Source organism: Carettochelys insculpta, chromosome 16, assembly GCF_033958435.1.
Source record: "Carettochelys insculpta isolate YL-2023 chromosome 16, ASM3395843v1, whole genome shotgun sequence".
Lineage (NCBI taxonomy): Eukaryota > Metazoa > Chordata > Testudines > Carettochelyidae > Carettochelys > Carettochelys insculpta.
This window is the reverse complement of record NC_134152.1, coordinates 31,987,533-32,009,436: the sequence shown is the minus strand read 5'-3', so window position 1 is coordinate 32,009,436 and position 21,904 is coordinate 31,987,533. Positions and strand designations below refer to the sequence as shown.

The 21,904-nt window shown below is 52.6% G+C and overlaps 1 protein-coding gene across 9 annotated transcripts in view; it reads right to left on the bottom strand.

Moving 5' to 3' along the window:
• Positions 1 to 21,904, bottom strand: part of MPRIP (myosin phosphatase Rho interacting protein) — a 183,742-nt gene that overhangs the window by 146,075 nt on the left and 15,763 nt on the right. For all 9 annotated transcript variants that reach the window (XM_075010780.1, XM_075010773.1, XM_075010774.1 and 6 more), the window contains exons 2-3: positions 11,235 to 11,312; positions 9,101 to 9,166 (exon numbers count right to left, since the gene is read on the bottom strand). In XM_075010780.1, coding sequence (XP_074866881.1) covers positions 9,101 to 9,166; positions 11,235 to 11,312 — 144 coding nt within the window. The remainder of the gene's footprint in view (positions 1 to 9,100; positions 9,167 to 11,234; positions 11,313 to 21,904) is intronic.

The following is a 21,904-nucleotide window of genomic DNA, read 5'->3' as shown; positions in this document are numbered from 1 at the left end:
AAACCAGATGCGACCTTTGCTAGAGGAAGGTCACTCGGACGTATACTTTGCTAAAAGCCCTTCAGTCAAGATGTTGGTTAAATTACTCAGCTCCCTGAGAACAAACAATGAGTGATTCAAAAGGAAGCCATAGGGATTTCCTCCTCTCCCTGCCCCACTGCCACCCAAGCATTAGGTCAGCCCATGCCTTCTGGGACGGCTTCTCTCGCACTGCCAGCCCTCCCCTGCCCCACCACACATCTAACGAGCAGAAATGGCCAAACCCACAAAAGTAATGTCTAGCAGGTTCAAGTTCACTCAGCTCGATACACTCCTGCAGCTGCTTGGGAGGTAGCCCAGCTTCTAGCAGGCTCCATATGCCATAGCAGCTGCTTTCCTGCGGTGGCTCTCAGTGGCGGATCTGCTAAGGAAGCCCCCAGAGGATAATAAAAATATGCAAAGTGGGGCAGATTAAGCCCAACACAGAGGGCTTGGAGGTGTCAGACACACTGGCCTGAGCAAGCTACCTCCATTATGCACCAACAAATCCCACCTAAAAAGTCCCCTTTGCTGGGAGGCCTGCAAAAACTAGACAGTGGTGAGGTGACTGGTGTGCAGGCTGCCCCTCCCAAACCAGGATTCTCTAGTCTAGCAACATCCATGGTCCCGGAGAACCATGGATGTTGCCAGACCTGAGAACCCCAGGCTCATAGGCTATTAGGCTGAGGGCTGGTGGCTGTGAGCCCTGCTGGGCAAGAGCCCAACAACGGGGGGGCAGCATCCCTGTGCAGGAAAGCCCAGCAGGTCCGGTGTCCCCAGGGCTTGGGCTGCATCGAGAGTCCAGACAGGGTCACGTTGGCAGCCCAGGAGGGGCTGAAGCCAGCATCCCCGGCGCCAGGGCTGCGTCCAGCAGCATGGCTGGAGCTGAAGCCAATCTCCATGGGGCTGCCAGCTCAGGCCATGTCCTGGATTGTGGCCATAGTCCAGGGCCGGGGTAAACGGCCACTGGGGCTGCAGACTGAGGGCAGCAAGTCAGGAGGCAGTGGAGCCAACAGGGAGAAAGTGGAGCTGGTGGCAAGATGGAACAGCAGGCTGCGGGGGCCGGAGGCAGGGGGACTGCCTTTTGGCTGCCAAATTCTCTCGTTCATCAGGTCCCAAGGGTGCTGGCCAAGGGAGGAGCAACCTGTACTTAGAACAGAGCCCATTGTGCTGATCGACACTGCCGCACTGTTGCCCTGCACCTGATCCATATCCATCTCTTGTCTCATACTGCGATCGTAAGGCCCTGGGGGGGGGCAGAGAGTATCTTTTCATTCACCATTTGTGCAGCCTCCAGCACAATGGGGCCTTGGGCCACAATGAGGGCTCCTGGAAAGTGCACTATTGCAAACAGAAGCACTAGCCTCACACACAAAGGAGAGGCCCAGGGGTGGGACTCCAATACACACCACTGGACTTCTCCCCACGTGCTTAGGAGACACTCCCATGGAAGCAGGGCCCCATCATGTTACCCAGGTACACTGGGAAGCAGCCCAAGAGAAGGTAGGTGCAGTCAAGCTGTAACAGCCACTGTACCCACAGGAGCAAGAGCTGACCAGAGTGGCAGAGACAGGCTGGGAGTGGGGAGCTAAGCAGAAGGAAGCTGAGGGTTTTCAAATGCAATTATATCAAATGATACTTTCCGGTACCTCCCTTGTACTGCAGGCTCTTCCCATACGGCCCAGAGCTGTCCGAAGCCAGACAAACCAGCAGAGGGGACCAGGCTGGAGTTTGCATGGCACCTTCCAGGCTCCAAGTTAAACAGGGCCCTGCTTTATGCCATCAAATTACCCAGCTACGTCAGGATCACCAGCCCGATACCTGCACCTCTCACAGCAACTGATGGCTTTTACCCTGAGTGTTCACGCCAGGGTAGAACTCCTCCCCACCCCCCCTCCCCAGCTTCACAGCCCTTCTTGACTCTCTGGAGTCAGCCTGCAAAACTGACCCCTCCCCAGAGCCCTGGCCCAGATCACTGCCGCAAAATAGCAGCAAAAGCCCTCCCCCATTTCCCCCCCGGAAAGTGTCACGTTCCAGGGCTGCAACACTACATCACCAACCACAGGGATCTGCTTCTCACTGCCAATGAGCCACTCGCTCTGGGTTCTTCTCCCTTCCTCTGGAAGCCTCATCTGGACTCAGTTACCGGCTCGATAGTCAGCAGCTCCTTAATTTGCTTAATACTTTAACGGTCAGGTTGGAGGCCACACCACACGAGCTCCCTCCCGAAGCCACACCACTCCCCCACCACGCGAGCACCTCTGGGTCCTAAGGTTCACACCCAATGCCCTCCATCACCCAGGGGACCCCATGCCTGGAGCTAGTCAGAGGCCCCTGCTTCACAGGCAAGTTGGAAGCGGTCTGCTAACACTAGCCCACCTGCAGGCACGCAGGTGATACAAAACCACTGCCAGGGTGTCACCGCGGCCAACAGCCCGCAGTGCTGCAGACCAGTTCTGTGCGCAAGGCTTCCCCGTCCGTTGGCTGTGGGAGGAAGCAGAGGGGGGTTGAGGAGAACCCACCCCTGCACACACACACCCGGTCCTTGGAAAGGCTTCGGAGAAGGGGACCAGCACAGGCCATCAGTCTTCTCCTACGAGGGGGAGGCCGAGAACAGAGATCTCAAGTGCCCCATGAGCATCTGCTTTGCGACTAAGGGCAGCACAACTTCTGCCGTCTCCTGCACCACGCAGCTAAGGAAAATGGTCCCTCTCCCTGTGCTCCCTGCCTCAGCCGCGCAAGGAGTAGGTCTGGCTCAGCACAGCTGCCCTCCTGCTATGCACAAGCTGCAGCTGGAGGCCTGGATTGTTGACTCTGCTGGCGGAGGGGAGGGCAGGAGGGCGAGGAACAGGGACCTCATCTTTTGGTGGGGGGGGGGGTTGGATTTTTTTTTTAAATAAGGGACACCTGACCCTTTGAGGTTCTTGCCCTGCCCTCTCCCCTACCCACACTGCCCGGAGTTGTGCCAGGTTCTCCTGAATGAAAGACAGCACCTTTTGATGCCATCGTTTCCTGCCTGGGCCTGTTCCAAGCCAGGCTGCTGGAGAGAGGAGCTAGAATCACCAGCCACGGCTACTGACAGAGGAGCTGCTTCAGCTTCCGTCCTTTCCCCTGCAGCCAGGGAGAAGATGGGCCTTGGCTGAGCCTGGAGGAAAAGAGGAGTTACCCCCTGCCCCCAACTAACGAAGGAAGCTCATTCCACCCCCTCCTCACACTTGTGCCAGTCTCACTGCGCTGGGGTGGGGGGAGACCAGGTTCAAAATCTGAGCCACAATCCTGCCCCAAGTGAGCATGTCCCAGCCCCTGTGCAGCGGAAATCCAGGACGCAAATGGTGATGGAGGTTGGGAATCACCTGAGCCTACACCAAAAACTTAGCCAGGAACTACTATGGCAAGCCTGAGAAACCCATGCTCCTCGGGGACCCCACTGTGTTTGCCTGCTCCCCTTCACCCCCCCCACCCCATAACACCAGCCAGAGCATCAATAAAGCCACAGGTCTTTCAGAAGTACCAGTTCACGCCCTGATTCAGCACAGCACATACAGGAAAAGCACTTGCTGATGTGTTTTGCTGAATTGGGGCCTTAAGCTTTAGAACACAGGTCAGCAATCTTTGAGGCAGAGTGCTGAAATGTGACCTCTATGCGCAGTCCGATTGCCCGTGACAAACTCACTAACAGACCTACTTACAACAGCTTCATTAATAAGTAAATGAAGATGCAGAGCTTTACCATTTGGGGGGTGGTCGGTAGCACGAGCTGGTGTTTTGTTAATCCACAGGCAGAGTGGCTTTGAGCAAGCTCCCGGCTGCACAGGGGAGTTGGGGTGGGGCTGAGCTCCTGTCTTGTGTGCAGATGAAAATCAGCTTGCACGCAACTCTTGGCACCCATGCTTGACCCCTGCTTTGGAACTTAGATGGTGCTTTGTCCCACTGTGAGAGCAGGGAACTAGGCCTGATGGCATCCTGAGGTCCCTTCCAGTATTTTATGATTCTAACTTCACTTCCCATTCACACAGTCTCCCGTATAGGTTTTCCTTGTTATTCGGAAGACAAAATCCACCCAAGCTGAGCCTGCAATCCTGGCTCAAACATCGAGAGAGCTTGTATGGGCAAGTGACGTTTATGCTCCTAGCCAGGCTTTTTACTGCTAGGCATGAGCTAGTGGTCTTAGGGTGTAGAGGAAAGGAAAGCAGCCCAGCCTAGAAGACACACAGCAAAGCAAGTGACCACCAAAAGTAGCAAGGAATACAATAAGGAACCTAGGCACAATCCGTCTCTCTGGAGTGTAAGGAGCTGGAAGCTCCAGCCTGGGTCTGCAAGGAATAATGCTTCAGGCTCAGCATTGTGTGTCTGACACAGAGGGGGATTCACTGAGTGCCCCCTAAAGCAAGCAAGGAAGAGGTTCTATTCAGGCAATACGCTGAAGGAGAAGAGGATGAGTTGTGCTGTGCAGGAGACTCAGTGGAAACTTCCACTGTGATGCATGGGATTTACCCTGAGCCACCTGCAGAAAATCCTTGCAGGAGTTATCTGAGCCACTGTAAACATGCCTCCCAGCACACAAGACAGACCAAACCAGACCCAGATTTCAGCACGTTCTGGCCCTCTGATAACTCAGCTCCGTCACACCAAGGACAGATAAATCTGCCTCTGGAACAAGGGCTCCAGGGTTATAAGAACACCCCGCCCACAAACACAGCTTCCAGGACAGATCCACTCAGAACAAACCCACTTCGGTGCTGGTGTGACTGGAGCGAGAAGGGAGGGGGAAGGGCGGCAGGATCCCCTTGTTCCTGGGAGTCCAGCCACTGGCGGATCTGGCGTTGGAGCCCAAGGGTTCAGGGACTGGCTGTTCTGACAACAACTCCTCCAAGGTCAAGCAGAGGATGCTCAGCGAGAGGTTCTCCCATACTCTACACAGGGAGAAAGACCACCTCCTTCTTCCGCATCTCCTCCCTGCCTGGAGTCCTTGGTGTACCAGATAAATAACCCTTTTCTCTCTTCTTGGCTGTGGTTTTGTCCTGAGCCAGAACTGCCCTTTGCTCTGAAATCCCTGCAAAACATCCACCAGCCAGGCTGCGAGTCGAGCCCCAAACCACATTCTCTCCCCCTGGCTCTCCCACCAGCCCAGTGCATGAAGAGGCCTGGATCAATCAGAGGGGCACTGTGCAGCAAGCCGAGAGGCCTGCCCACTGCGGTTCACCCAGGAGACAGCATCAGTCAGCAGGTGATCCCAGCAGAACCTCATTGCCCCAGGGCTCTCCCCAGTCACAGCTGTGTCCAGCCGCCAGGGCAGAGCAGCAATCACAGGCACTTGGGAGCGGAGTGGAAACACCTTCAAATCGCTCCAAATGCCAGCCAGGCCCCGGGAAGCAGAGGGATTACACTTTGGGAAAGGCTGGGGGGTATTTCTGCAGAACATGTCAGAGTAAGCGGAAGGCTGGGAGGACGGGCTCTCAACCAGCCGGGGCTGGATGTGGGGGGAGGAAGCGAGACACACACAACTGCCTCCATCTGCTGACCTCAGCAGGTTTGGGACCTCACACCGCCCATGTGGGCCAAGAAACCCCTTCCCCCACAGTGAAGATAACATAAGATCGGGAGATACACATCTCCGAGAACAGAGCAGTGAGGGGCTCGTGCAAGCTTACCCAACAAGTCAGTGGCTGAGCTGGAAGTGGAACCTAGGAGACCCAGCACTGCCTGTCCCAGCTCCTGGGATGCATTCCCAATCCTCTACAAACCTAGAGACCACCCCCGAGAGAAGAGACCTCACACGTTCTCCTGAAAGTCAGGGTCCCCCAAGGCAGATTCCATGAGGCACCACCACTCAGTTTTCAGGCACACTGAGGACTCCGAGCATGACCTGGAGCTCCCACCACGGTGGCATTTTCACCTCTACCCCATTCCCTTGTGCAGGAGCAGGGTGTTTTCGCAGCTGGCAGAGAGAGCGGTAGAGCCAGCCAAGCAAAAACTGCTCAGGCGCTTGTGTGGGAGAAGCTGTCTTGGGCTTACCCCCAGACACTGACAGTTATCACACACACACATACATACATGGATTTCATTTGCTTTGTTTTGAAGCCTTAGCAGCCCAGGAGGTACCTGGAGAATTGTGGTTTCACCTGTTTGCCCTTCATATTTCATCAAACACCGTTCCCCTGCAGCACAGGGCGTCCTGGGCTGTGAGCACTTCCAGCCTGCAACGGCTCACAGTCACGCATGCACCTCCCTTCTGTACCTGAACACAGGTGTTCAGACCTTTTGTTCTCTCACACAGGTGCCAGAGGCAGCACAGGCCAGGACAGGGCCCAGAGGTGGAAATCAGCAGTTCTGTTCCTGACTGGCCGGGCGACCTTTGAGTAGGTCATGCCCCTCCCCCCACCCACCCACCGTGCCTCAGTTTCCCCATCTTCACAGCAAAGAGGGCCGCTTGTGCAGCCAGATGTTGCAACCAACTCCCATACCTCAGCAGCATTCCTCTCCGGTTAGAGCCCTTCACACACCAATGTGATGGGAGGCCCAGTCTTCTCAGGCCAAGCACATTACACCTCCCAGGGGCATGACTTCTGGTGGACTGTGCTGGCTACCACGGGCCGGTCCCTTCCGCAGGGAAGGAACCACTTCAAGACCTCAGCTCTGCAGAAGGCTGAAGCCAGCTGCACTCTTCGCAAACCTGCACTGCACCACACAAAGCAGAACATGCACTGATGCGACAGATCCTGGACAGACGTAAACCATGGCTGCACCCGCACAGTTAGCACTGGAGGTGGACGGCCTAATACAGACAAAGCCTCAATGACGTCAACTCATCCTAAGCCTTGCAGAGAATGTGGAGCTGCATCTTGCTCCCAGGAAACCACCAGGTGCCCCCATCCCCCCTGCAGGTGCTCTTGAGACCCCAGCAAGACCAAGAAGTTCAGAGAATACACACCTGGTGCTACAGCCACTGGGCCATGCTGCCATTCAGCACCACCAGCCCATAGACCACTATGGCCAAAAATACACAGGGCTTATGGAAACCAGCCACCCCCATAAAGCTTTTAAATGCCTTCCAAATAGGCCAGTGGAGCCACTAAGCAGAAGGCTTCCCAGCTTCCATTAATCCTCCCAGTGTGGCCTTGGGTCTTCCTAGGCTTTGGGTCTCTTGTCTGTAAGCCAGCAGAGCACAACCTTCCCTTTTGTATCCCCCTGAAACATTACCCCAGCCAGGAGCCAGGCTGCCGAGATACTAAAAAAAAAAAAAAAAATGTATTGTCGAGCTCCACTGCTTCTGCCTGAGCCATGTAAATTATTTAGGAGATCTGGATCAACCCCCAGAGGAAGAAGAATAAAAATATATATAAGCGAGAAAGTGGGGCCCTTTGGAAATGGGGCCCTTTGTTTTCAAAGGCAGACCCAAATTCTTGCCAATACAGGTTGGACACCTCTAATCCAGAACGCTGGCACCTGGCATGATTTGTTCATCAAACGACCACTTATCGCGGGTGTGGCCAAGTTGCCCGCAGGCCCGTGGAGTTTGTTTCCAGCCACCAGTCCTGGCTCTCAGTGTTCTGTGCAGTTATTTAGCTGTAATTCACCTCTAAATGTCTTCTGAGAGTCCAGTAAGCAGTGGAAGTGTTGGTAACACTGCTGAGCAATATGACCTCCCGTGGTCCAGGAGATTCTCTCGTCCAGCATCAGTCAGGTCCTGAGAGTGCCAGATTGGAGAGGTTCAACCTGTAATTGCCCATGGGGTGTTCCTGCATTGGAATGAGGGGGGATTGGCAGGGAAGCCAATGAGGGACAGTGCCCATAGGGTGGGGTGAAGCATCTGCAGAGGGCAATGCTAGCACCATCCCCCAGAAGGGCCGGGGAACGCCACCAGTTAACAGCTATTGCTCCAGCTGGGAACTGCCATCGAGCAGCGATTCAAGGTCGAGGGAGAACAAGCAGGACACAGGCTCAGCGCATGGATCCCTCTGGGTACAAGCCGTTGTGTAACAGTGCATCACCCAGCCCACCCTGCCCCAGGGCAGGGGAGAGCAGGGAAGCTCAAAAGGTGACCTCCACCCCAGACACCTACAATGTGACTGCGCCTCTTCCCTAGACCCTGCCCCGTGACATGCACGCACAAGCCTTTGCACAGCCTTTTCCCACGTGCATGCCTAGGAACACCCCAGCACACCTTCCCCTTGAGCAGGGGAGCGCTACACCCAGCACAGGGAGATACAAACCCACAGGCGGACTGAACTGTGGGAGAGTTAAAGCCACCGTGGGGCCCCAGCCAGTCCTGCTGGAGCCAGCCAAACAACCACCCAGATCTGCCGCTGGGCTCTGGAGAGAGGGTTTGCAGGCAGAACTGAGCCCTGCTGCCCACGTCACAGAAATCCGTGTCCCAGGAAGAAGAGAGATGCGGGAAAACATCCCACCCTTGCTACACAATGGCTCAACCCTCCAGAGCCGCCATCCTCCAACACACCCAGCAAGGAAACCAGGAGACTCTAGGAAGGGGAAGGAGCCCAGGAACAGGGCCATGCTGCCCCAGGTCAGGCCTCTTGTGGTGCACCCGTTCCCCTGACCCAGCAGCCCTGCACGTTTCCCAGCTCCCCCAGTGCTTGGGGGTCATGGTGGGGTAGTGGAGAGGACAGCGAGACATGTCACCCATTTCCCATTGTCTCAGGAGAACCTGGGACAGAAGCCCCACCTCCTCCCCTGCTTCCTCTCCCCATGCACAGCTGTCCTTCAAGCCTCAGGGACCCGTTTCCCCCAAGCAAGCCTCACACATGCCAAGGCAGAGTCCCCAGCACAGCCCTGGGAAGGAGGAGCTAGTGACCCCCACCGAAACCCAGTCCAGCCACTCTGCTCCTCAGACCCCTGGGTTTCATGGCACAGGGCTGCCTGTCAAGCTACACAACGCCTCGGCAAAGCCCAGCCTCGCAACAGTGACATACATCGCTGCTCCTGGACACCACAGGGCAGGCTGCAGGCCAGGAGAGCCCACTCCTGCCCACCCCAACTGCAGCAGGGAGCCCACAGCAGCACTGAGCAGGCAGCCAGCAGCCCAGGGAGCCAGGGACGCCCACCACCAGGAGGCGCCACTTACCATCTCGTCCAGGGCGTAGCGCAGGAGGCCATGTTCATAGAGGATGAAGAACCGGCGCTGCCATTTCTGGAAGAGAAGACATGGCGGCTGGTCAACAGAGATCCCCTCTCGCGCACACTGGCCCAAGAGCTGCCACGAGCTGCGTTCGCTGCCTCCCCTAGGCCTGGCTCTTGGGAGGAAGGAAGTGGATCCCTCAGCCTAAGGGGGAGCACAGCCACATGACACCACCCGCCAGCCTCCTCATGCAACTGCATGCCAAGGTTTTGCTCCCAACCTTATACGAACCAGCAGCAGTAGGGACCCAGCGTGGGGGGTGGCTGGGCTGCAGAATCCCAAATAGCAGGGGATTCCCACTGAAGATAAGGGACGGGTGCAGAGTGTGCACGCCAGGGCTCACTGTGTTCTGGCCTAGCTCTTGGCAACTCTAGCACCACCCTGGACTTCAAAGCAATCTAGCTGGGGATCTCCGGGCAGTATCACCTGAAAGCAGCCCTGCTCAGGCAGCAGCCTGTCCAGGAACAGCCATGTTACAGCCCACACGCTCTCAGGCATGCAGTCCGTGCGCGACGTGTACACCGGGCCATGGGAGCTGCAGGCCCTGCAGCGGCTGCCTAGCACATCTTGGCGGGCGTTGCCTCTCGGCACCATCAGGAATGGCAAAGTACCATTAAAGCAGGGGAGAGGGAGATGGACAGCAGCGACTCTGGAAAGCCTCGTTCCCTGCCGGGTGACCCTGCCAGGGCTCTGTGGGAGGCCCCAGCTCACACCAGTCTGAGTTTTTTAAAGCTGATTTACTGTCTGACTTCCTTACATGGGCATCCAAAGCAGCGCTGGGTTATTTGCAGCCAGATCTTGAGTTATGTCAGCTGTGTCTCAGAACAGAGGAAGTGGCTCAGAAGGATTTGCTCCAAGAAGAGGTGGCACAGATCAGAAGAGCTTGTGCTGGTGCCAGGCGGACGGAAGGGGGGTGGGGAGAGAGCAGAGGCTGGAAACCCCATTGCTCAGCTGAAGACCAGGAGCCTGGTGCAAACCTGGCCCCGTTAGCGTGGAAGCAGGATTCTTTTCCCCAGCCAAGCTCCTCTTCCCCTAGGAAATCTGCTACTAGTGCCCACCGTTTAGGGGGCATTACCCCAGCTACCTCCCTCTCATTCCCCTCCTGTGCATTTATTCAAGCATGTCCTATGCCTGTAGCATTAGGGGGGAAATCCAGTGTGCCCAGGGCCCAGACCAACATAGAAGGGTTCTCCCATCCAGCCATTCTTCTCAGCTTGCAGATCCCAGCAGCCCTAGTCCCACACCTCCAGCAGGGATGAGGCGTGCTCCAGGTCTCCAAGCAGGAGCCACCTACACCTACCAATACCCAGTGAGCTCACAGGAAGCCTAGGCTGGCTAGAGACTCTGCACCATTTGCCACCACGTCTCTGCCTTCTGCCTGTAGGCTGCAAGCCCCTTGGGGCCAGTTGCTTGCTTGGCGTTGAGCTGCCCTGTGATTTACAATGCTGCCCAAGGGATCCTTACAAATGGGCCCCCAACATCCCTCAACACTGCAGGGGGAGGTTTCAAGGTCAGGAGCCCAACTTCCTAATCCGGAAGGGTTCCCATTGCAAACTTCACCTTGGATGCTGTCCGACGCACATGCTTTCCCATGCATGAGACCACAGCATGGCAAAGGCAGCTACAAGGACAGCCTGCCTAGAGAAGTGATCTCAGGCTCATACACAGCGCTCGTCACAACTCTCCAGCGGGCAGGAATGAAGCCAGCAGCTCAAGGCCACCAGGACGACAGCCGTTACCATTCAACTTCTCAAGACAGGAGGGGTGGTCTCTTAACCCCTCTGCTCCTGGATCTCCCTCACCTACAGGAGTCTATTCCACTGCCATCTACAGCATGCAGAGAGGGAACAGCCCTTCTGCCTGATTTCCACGTGACATTGAGCATCAGTCAAAGCATCTGGCAGCAAAGCATTGGCACTGGATCACTGCTGAACACGTGAGAGCAAGGAGCTTGGGCCAGCGACGGCGCAAACCTCTTTGCCTGCTGTCCTCCACCCCATGCCAGGCTCCCCCCAGGGAGCCCCAGGGCCCATCTGCCAGGACTGCCAGAGCAAGGAGAGAGAAACTTCGCTGTCCTTACCCGGGAACGGTGCACGGGGTTGTCAAAATCCGTCCCTTCCGGTGCCAGCAGCAGCCAGCCCCCATAGATGGGCTTTGCCTAGGAAGGAGCAGAAGAGAACCAGTTAACTGCAGGCTTAAGCAGACAGACCCTCTCCCTCCAATTTGGCAAGTCCATGGTAGCTAAAAATTCTGGGTGGGAACCAGCATCTCCACTGGATCTTGTGAACACCACTCCTACCTGTGAAAGCTTTATGTCACATACCCTGCTGTCCGGGGGTCAAGGACAGAAGCGGCTTTGAGATTCACGCTCCTTGACCCTCGGTCAACCAATCAAACGCAAGAAAACCTACACAAAGCCTGTCCTGACACAGTACTTGTCCAAGTCACTCCTCGGGAAAGCCCATCAGGAATCAGATAACAGCAGGTTCCATGGAAGAGTTGGCTCTTCTAGAAGAAAACATTCCACATCAGCCGCTTTACCAGCGCCTACACAGTCAGTCCTCAATATACGTTGCCGTGAGACAAGTTGTTTCGCACTTACGCCATTGAAACGTTGAAGAATGCAACGTAAAAATTCCTCGCGCTTAAGTCGTTTAAAAGACAGAAAATTAGTGCTACCCTCCCCCGCCCGCATCCTCTGCCACTCTCTTCTGCTTCATGCCGCACACAGGATAAAAGTGGTTTAAAAATATATTTTGGGGCAGGAGCATTACTTTAATTCTTGCTTAAAAGGCTTTAAACGTATGGGATGGTGAGTGAGTGGTGCATTCGGGTTTAAATGGTCACACAGGCAAAATTTACATGCTTACAGTAAGCAACTTTGAAGCAGAGTGTTTACACACACCCTGCTTCGAAGTAGGCCACTATTCCATTCTCGGGAATGGAGTAAGGCCTTCGAAGTTGGGCTCCCTACTTTGGGTTTAACTTTGAAGTAAGGGAAAGTGTGTATAGACTCTCTGCTGGCTACTTTGATGTAGTGCCTAACTTCGAAGTTAACTCCTCGTGTAGACACGCCCTATATATTGTTTCACTTTAAGTTGCAACTTTACGGTCCCTATCCCCAAGGCAGATCGAGGACCTCCTGCACAGAACATTGTTCCCCAAACGCCTTCTTCTCCATCATCAGTTCCAGAAACCTGGCACAGGAGAGGACCACACCTAGTCATTTCAAAATGGGAAGTGGCTCGTTCAGCTGATAGCAGCAAAAGGAGGAGAAAGAACAACTGGAAAAACCACCTGCACTATCACAGACATCGGCAGATGAACAGCTCAGCTCCCCTCCCATAATTTTCTTCCTTCGGGAAGGAGCTACATGCTGCCCAAGGGGTCACTGTTCCCTTGTGTTAAGGGCCACAAAACAGTAAAGGACCTCCTGCGTCTGAGTCCAGGCCCCACCAGCTTACAAGGTCAGATTAATGAACGGCCAGACACATCAGGCCGCAAAACACATTCTTTCATCATCTTTTCCCCACCTTCCTTCTTACCAGCCTAATACGCTACCCCCAGACTGCAAGCCTCTTATAGGACACTAAGATGGTGGGCACTCAAACCAGTGATCCCTGGAAACCAAGCACTAGGACTGCCACCTGCAGAGATGGAAAAAGTACGCCAAAAGTTACTTGAGTGAAAATACAGCTGCTGGTTTGTGGGGAGGGGGGCAGTGTACTTAAGTATAAGTTACCGGTATCCCTCTGGAAAACTACTTGAGAAGCAGTATGCACGTGTCACATCTTTATTGTACTCAAGTACCCGAAGTTCAAGCAGCTGTACTTTTACTCAAGTTAAGTTTTGGGGTACTCTTCCCCACCTCTGGCCACCTGGAAGAGCTTCAAATGCCACCCAACTAATTGGCAGATTGCCCACAGCTGGCAGCATGTGTTTCTACGGGTGGTCCACATCCTCATGCCTCAGTGCATATAAAATTCACTCCACACATGGCTGGGGAAAAAAAAAAAGCCACACTGCTTAGAACCACAGTGAACAACATGCTGGGGCATCACCACACAGCAAACATGGCCTTGTTTACACAAACATTTCCTTCACCAGAGGGTGTTGGGTATGCGCTTACCCCTCCACAGGAGCCTGCTGCCAGACACTCCTGCCTATGGGGACTCTGTTGACGTGCACTGACAGCTCCTGGCCTTCAGAGTGGAGCTTAGGCCAAAAAAAACTAAGAATCGCTTTAAACCTTTTTCGAGCAGCACCAACTTGAAATCTAGACTAAGTTGTTCCAGGCTGAACATTCTCCTGGGTCATTCCTGTCAGTTTTGGTAGGTTTACAACATTAAAAAAATAAAATAAAATAAAATAAAATGCTCTCTAGAAACATCCACACAAATGACAGGAAAAATTGCCTACGTTCTTACAGCTGCCAAATGCACAAAACCTGTAAAGTTTGCAAACTGGAAGCAAAACGACAGTGCCTCTTATTTGTTTATGAACTGAAAAGACACAACCTTCTCCAATCTCATTTGGTAGCACATTAAATATCAAGTATTGCTTATAACAATAGAGAAAACAAGATCTCCTGACTGTGAAAGTTAGGTGATAATCCCTTTATGAGTTTTTTTTTTTTTTTGTAGTGAAAACAAAATACAATGTGAAATTTTGCTTTAAAAAAAAGCGCAGTTTGCTTCGGGGTGAACTTAAAACATTCCCCTGCAGCACCCCACTTGCCGAGCTCTCCTATGGAGATGTAGCAGCCTCCCTCAATTGAATGTCTGGATGCACCACTTCTGAATTTCCTTCCCACTTCCTTAGAGTCAGAGCTTATGATTCTACCCTTGTGACCGCAGCTCATAGGGACCCACACCCTTCCAGAGGCAGTGCCTGCCACGCTAGGGAAAAGGAGCATCATTTTGTTCTGCGTCTGTTTGTACAGCACCTAACACAATGTAGGTGTGCCACCCTTGCCCCAGGACAACACCTCTCCCTAATTTCTCCCCGTTCCCCACTCGCCCCGTTCACGAAACGGGGCAGGTACCTAGCTCTGGAAGGCGCTTTGAAAACCTCAACCAAAGCACTATAATTTGTCCCCCTCCAGTCTGAGAGACTGACCAAATCCTTTTCACCCCATCCCTCCCCTCAGCAGAAGCCCGGGCCAGACCTGACAGCCCCTCACCTGGATTCCTGCACGCCCCTCCAAAGCACTGGTGTTGAGACCACCTCTCCTTCCAGTCATGTCTCCTGGCTCCTTGGGTGGCTGCAGTGACAGGACCTGCTCTCTTTCCACAGCAGGTACTAAACGTGCACCTTTGCTTCCAGGACTCTGCACAGCCACACCCCCAGCCTACACATCTTTCCCAATCTCCTCCCACGCCCTAGACTCCCGTAACAACTCCTTGCCACTCCTTACACTTAGTCATAACTGGGAGGAGGTTCTCTCTGACAGGCACCTTTCCCCCAGAGATCCATCCTGACCCTCTAGCACCTCTTCTTACTGCAGGCCACAGCCACATCTGGCCAGAGACATCCAGGTTTGATTTCCTTGCTCTCCCACGTATTTCCTGCGTGATCTCAAGCAAGGCACTTGTTCTGTGCATCAGCTGCCCACCTGCACTGCCCTGACTCAGAGCAGTGCTGGGTGGGCGAATACACAGATAATTATAAGGTGCTCAGACACGGCTGCAACAGGGCCAAAGGAAGCACCCAAGATAGACAGACAGTGACAAGGAAGGAAATTCTTCCTCTTATAGCATTAGACTGTGGCTATTTGGCATGAACTGTGCCACAGATCACAATTCCCCTCTCAGAGGACAGCGGTAGCAGCCGTTCACAGAGCTGCTTTAGGAGGTGCGACACCAGCCCTTTGTAATATTTTCTCGATACAATGAGCAGAGCTGCTGAGCAAGGCGCAGACGCAGAAGCGGGAGGCGGGTGGAAAAATGGGGCAGCTGCCCAGCACTTCAAGGGGGCCCAGGGCTCCAGCCACCACTGCAGCCAAAGAAAAGCCAGAGCGCCAGGCCCTGGTGAAACACCGTAGAGAGCTGTGCCTCTGCTCCGGGTGTGTCTGAGGGACAGTGGGGTGAGTAGGTCTGACCACCCTAAGCCCCACCCCTTCTGCCCTTGGCCCTGCCCCTTCTGGGGGCAGGGAGCCGGGAACCTCTGCCCACCTTGCCCCTAGGCCTGCAGTGGCTGTTGGTGCCACCGGCTAGGCATAGCAGGATTTTGCAAGAGCTTCCATACTGCAGCCCTGCAACAGTCCCTCTGCCTCATCCATAAAGAAAAGAAAATTGAAAAAAAGTGATTTTTTTAACCCAGCTGCCTGTCATTCCTTCATTCTCCTCTCACCTATAGCAGCAGCCAATTGCTGGAAGCTGCCACTTGACAAATTCAGGCTGGAAATAAGGTGTGCATTTTTAATGGTGGGGGTAGTTAATCATGGGAACAACTTATCAAGGGTCATGGCAGAACCTCCATCGAGCTCCATTTTTAAATCACGACCGGATTTTTCTTCTGAAAGATCTGTGCTAGGAATTCTCTGGCTCCGCTCTCTGGCCTGTACTGTAGCAGAGGTCACATGAGATGCTTGCAGTGGTCCCTCCCGGCCTTATAGTCTCTGAACCTGACATTTTTCAGACAGAAGCTCCTGGGTGCACAGCCATCACCTAGCTCCATTTCGTCATTTCAACCAACACAGCAAGGAAGAGAGAAGCAAAGGCTGGCAGGAGAACAGCTTACCCAGCAAAACCAGAACACACCGTCCCCAGCCCAAGTCTCCCCCTTGCCAGGTCTTTCCCAGGGATGGCCTGATGGTGCAGCTCCGGACATCACATCCCAGTATGTGGCAACTGGATTGCTTTAGACCTTTAGAACCAGGATTGGAAGCTGGTAGGGGGAAGAGCTGTCAGCCAAATACAAGTGCCTTGGGTAGCAGCAGAGAGAAGACTGAAAGCAATCAGCCAGGCATGTTAGCAGCACCCCACTTGGAAGAAAGGACACTTGGATCTATGCTGTGCACTAGGGAGTTTAGTGCTACAGACATCCCAGCCCGATTGCTCAGAAAACCGCAACGGCAGTGTTCATCTGCCTGACGCTTCCAGGGATATAGACAACGTAGCTTCACCTGGCACCTTACAAGGATAGTTCAATACACAGAACCACAACATCTTCCCTCTGCTGAAACACAGACACCTCCCTTTAGGGTGGAACCTGAGTCATTTCACAGGGCCCAGCAGCTCTGCGTGCTAATTATGAGTTGCAATCTAATAACCAGCTTTCACTGGCAGAATTCGAAGGGATTTGCAATCAACAACCCTCCCACCACACCTGGGAAGGTGCTCTCTGCCCACTACTGAAATGTAGTCACTGCTGAGCTGGAATGCGGCAGCTGCTTAAGAGATCACAACACGAGTTTAAGACAGGACATGAAGAATACCATATTTCAGTGCAACTGCAGGGAGAAGATTTTAATTAGCCCACATGGAACACCCTATAAAACTAAGACCTCTGCCAACCCACAACCATACATAGAAGGGCTCCATGGTCCAGCAGGAAGCAGCTGCAAAAGCCCTTTACCCTCAGCCATAAAAAAAGATTTCAAGGGGCCACAGCCAACCTCCCTGATCACAATCCCCACCTTGGAAGGTGGAGAACCCTGTTCCTAATACACACAGCTCCCACTGCATGGCCAAAGCACTCAGGGCTTGTCCTCCCTTCCATAGAGCGCTGTGCCACTGCTCTGAGTGTAAATAAGAGAGCGTGCGGTGAGCAGGGCGGGTCGATCTGCCGGAGTTCGGTTTCGTGCATCTGGTAAAGAGGCAGCAAATCAATCTCTCTGGGGTCAGCAGTCGTCCGCTGTACTCCTCAATAGTGCGAGGAGTTGGGGGGGGGGGGGGGGGTTGACAGGAGAAACACTCACGTCGACCTTCCTTAGTGAACTATCAGAGAGGTAGCCGTGTTAGTCTGTACCTTTGAGAACAACAAGAAGTCCTGCGGCACCTTATAGACTGACAGATATTTTGGAGCATAAGCTTTCGGGGGCCAAGACCCGCTTCGTCAGATGCGTGATGAAGAAGTGAAGTGAAGGCAGTCAAATAAGTTGATTTCCGGTATGTTAATTCTAGCTATGCTATTCCCATACATACACAAGTCTTTCTGAAATGGACTTCTTTTCCTAGTGTCGGCCAAGCCTCAGAGAGGGGCTTGGGCTAGTTTAATCAATGCTGTGATTCTAAACAGGTTTAATTCAAATGGCACAAAATGCTGTGCGGAAGCCAAGGTTTCTTTAAACCAAGCTTATGCTGATTTACCTTAAATCGGTTAGGACTTGTCTACACAACCATATCTGCTACCATTCATGCCTGGGAAATCTGAGTTGGAACACTGGTTTTGGTTTTTGAGTGCCCAATTTTAATGTAAATTATTAAATCAATTCCTTGTTAGCGAAACTGAATCAAAAGGCTTTCAAACCCTTAAATCAGCATCCCCACACAAATTTAAGTCAAACCAAGGAGCCCGAATTACAAAGCACAACGGGAAGCTGCCCAGTGTTCACAAGACTTTAGGTCTATTTTTAAGGCAACCAAAACCGAGCCACTCTTAAAAGGAAACAAGCACACAGGAATCGGTACTAGGCTGGTGTAAAATTGTCTGTAGACGAGGCCACAGAGTTAAAACCAGCTCTGACGTTTTAATCCCCTCATGGCAATAAGCTTCAAAATAAATGACATCTGACTCTACCACACCAGAGGCGAGTTTCTGGAGAGGATAGAAAACACTGGAAGGAAAGCAAGAGCCCAGCACAGACTTAATCACGTAGTTTGGTTTTGCTCTTTTGGGTTTCTTGCTAATCCCCCACGGCAGCTTAACGTGACTCTTGTTCTGTAAATGGGATTTACGCAACCCCTTATGTAAAAGGCCACTCACCAACAACACTGAAGTCTCCAGGATAGGTTTGTTTGGCCAAGCAGAGGCCAACTGATCTCAGGTGAGCTAATTAGTGGGTCCCCTGGGTTGTCCTTTGCAGCGTTCCCTGTACAGAGGAACTGTAAGTAGCCTTCAGCAGTCTTCTAGCACCTTTCACTCAAACGTCTCAAAGCACTTGACAAACGTCAAATCAAAACCACACAACAGTCAGGGCAGGCGGGGTGGGATACACAAGCAACCATCTCTGGAGTGGGATAGCAGCCAGTACAGGACAGGAAGTGAGGAACACTACATCTAAAAAGAAACTGTGCGATGAACTAAGTCACCCAATCAATCATTAACCCAGCTGGTTTTCACCTGGTTCCAACGTACCCCAGAATTCCCCATGAAAAAGTGGGAGGAGGAGGAGGAGGAGGAGGAAGGGCCACAAGCACATAGGAATTTGGTTGTCCATCCATTTGATAATTTCCTCTCCAGCAGCCCAGCACCCTCTAATACCACGCTGGGACACTGACTGATGCAGAAGGAAGAACATCATTGGCTGTAACAACATAATCCTCCCAAGAGGTCTCCCATCCAGATGCTTGCAACGTCCACACTACAATCACAGAGTTGATTTTAAGGCAGTTGGCTTGATTTTACAATGTCACTGTCTTCACTGTAAATACCATTAGGTAGATTTTAGGCAGCGCCAAGTTGGAATTTAAAAGGTCGAATTAATGCCAGCGTGGAAACAGCATTGGTTTAAATCAATTTTATTGGCCTCCAGAGGTCCCACGTGTATCCCACAATGCCGCACGGTTGACCATTCTGGCTGATTCCATCTCCACTGCTCTCCAGGTGCGCAAGAAATAGGAAACAGGAAGCTCGCAAATTTGAATTCAGCACCAGGAAGCCCAGGAATTTGAATTGGGCACCTAGAAGCTTGAATTCATTTTCTTTCTGACAAGCATGACTAGCACGCCTCCGGAGCACACCTCAAGAGCCATGCATTGCACCTAAGCCAACGCATCACATCTATAGCGATCACGATTCTAATCTGAGTTCTCAGGGTCACAAGAGAACGCCAGCATGGTCCCAAAAATGAGATACTAGATCATCTTGCTGTGTGGGGAGAACAGTCAGTGGCAGGCAGACTTCAAGCCTGCAAGCAAAATGCAGACATTTATGAAAAGATTTTGCATGGGATGATCGCCACAGGTTACTCCCAGGACACTCAGCAACGCTGGATGAAAGTGAGAGAACTCCGGCACAGTTATCATAAAGTCCAGGAAGTGAACAGGCAATCTGGGTCATCTGCCAAGACATGCTGGCATTACGAGCAGCTGGATGCCATTCTCAGGAGGGACCCAACCATGATCCCCAGTCTTAACTGGGGCTCTTCAGGAGGCCCTTCCCCAGAGTCCGGTGAGAGAAGAGAAGCGGCGAGCCAAAAGGGGGAGGAGGAGGAGGAGGAGGAAGAGGCCAATGGAGAAGAGAACAGGGGCAATCAGGAAGGCTCGAACAAAGCTAATTCTGCCAACCTAGAGCTCTTCATCCTCAATCCCAGGCTGGTCCCCTCTATGTTGACACTGAAGTCTCCAGGACCAGCTGTTTTGGAGAGTATTTTTTCTAGAATACTACAAGTGGGTTGCAGCTGGGTTTACATATAGGTTTTCTATGTGGAGTACATTCTTTATCAAGCAGGTTGTGAGTCAGGTATGGTGGAGCTATGCCTCTCAGAACAGCATGTTAATATTTCTGGGGATGGAGCATTTATCCTTTCTGGAGATCTTGAGAAAGGTCTCAGCCAGGTACTCTTGTATTTTTTGCACAAGGTTTTTGGGCAGGCCTGACTTATTGCGGCTTCCATGACAGCAGACCATGCCACTCCAGGCAACCAGTGAGTAATTTGGTATCATGGTGCCACACGGCATTTTAGCAAATTTTCCAGGCTTGTGCTCACGCCGTGAAAAAGAAAAGATGCTCATCCTATTTGTTATTCTTAGGAGGCTGGTGTCTCCCTTTGGCAACCTAGAGAAGCATGGGAACGTGAATTAAATTTCTCTCACACTGCTCCCTGCCCATTTAAATTTCCCAGGACTGCTCTGCTGTACCATGTGGCTGGTGGGCTCTCCATGTCACCCCCTCCACACAGCTGGCAGATTCTCCTGGTCTTCTCCCCTCTCACCACACTGCTGGCTTCATTGGAAGCTGCCAAAAAGCTTCTCCTCCTTCCCCCCTACGCGCCGCTTTGCATTTTACAGGAATCACTCATGACCCATCCTGTCATTTAGAAGAAATCAAACCCTCCCCAGCCACCACGCAACCTCTGGGCTCGGAGGACCTGCTCTCAGAAGCCAGCATATCCAGCGTGGGCTTTCCCTGCTTTAAACAGCCTTTTCCCCCCCTCCACAGGATTGCAATCTAGAGGTTACACCTCTTTATTTTCAGCTCTCTACCCCCATCCCGCCCATGGCACCTTCTTAAGCAGGCAATACCTTGCCATGTCTGCAATGAAATGGTCTGGATGAGTAATAGCTTGTGCATTGCAGAGTTTGACTCACTGTCATCCTGAAGAAGCCAAAAGTGGCCTTGAAAAACAAAAGTTGCAGTGATCGTCAAACAGAGACCCATTCATTCTAGGGATAAGCACTCTGTGAGAATTGTATCTCAATTGTGACTTTCACTTTTCAGCAGGTATCTTCAATGTGGGAGACGAAGTTGCTGCAAGGAGCAAGCAGAAACTTATCCTGCAGCAGCTGGATAGGGCTGACAGCAGAGCTGCTACTAGCCAAAGATTCACAGAGGAGTGGCAGCAGAGAGTCCTCAAGAACAGGAAAGGGGACTCAGCAGAGCTCCTGATGGTTGTCAGAGAGCAAATTGAGATCCTGCATTCCATACTCCCTACGCAGGGCTCAGTATGCAGATTCCACCCTCTGCTGCCTGGGCTCCCCTCCATAAAGGCTGCCCACCCCGGTCATGGTCCCTGAACATGGGGAAGGAGAGCAGGGACAGTCTCCTGCTCCACCCCCATGACCTCTCCCCATTTTAAGAGACTATTTCACCAGCTGACAGCCCTTCTTTTTCCTGCACCTTAACACTCTTCCCCCACAAAATGAAAATATTTTTGTGAAAATCACAGTCTGATTTATTGGTTCACATGGGTTGGGGTGCACAAATCATTGTGGGGAGTGGAGGTAGTATCACTACAGTTAATTACAGCAGAATCATGTGGCTGTCTGCTCATTCAAAGGGCTATTTTTCAAAGCCTCCCTGATTGCCATTGCCTCTGCATGTGCACTGGTGGATGCCCTTGTGGACAGCAGTGCATAAACCCTGCTCCTAACATCTGCCTCTGCAACCCAAGCTGGCATGAAATTATCCCCCCTTGATGAGCAAATCTTATGCAGAATAGAGCATGCTGCAACCACGGTGGGGATGTTGATTTGCGAAAGGTCTAAACAGGTCAAAAGGCACCTGAACCTGGTTTTAAATGGCCAAAGGCACATTCCACAATCATTCTGCATTTGCTCAGCCTGTAGTCGAAGTGCTCCTTGCTGAGGTCCAGGGTGCCCATGCATGACTTCATGAGGCAAGGGAGAAGAGGGTGAGCTGGGTAACCCAATATCAGCATCTCCACGTTGCCAATATTGATTTTCCAGTGTGGGAAGAAAGATCCATGCAGGAGCTCTCTGTACAGTGCTGAATTTCTCAAGTTTCGCACATTCGGCACCTTTCCCAAGCATCCCACATTGACGTTGGTGTAATGACCTTTACGGTCTACTGCCTGCATCACCCTGGAGAAGTACCCCTTTTGGTTTATGTATTCTGAGACCAGGC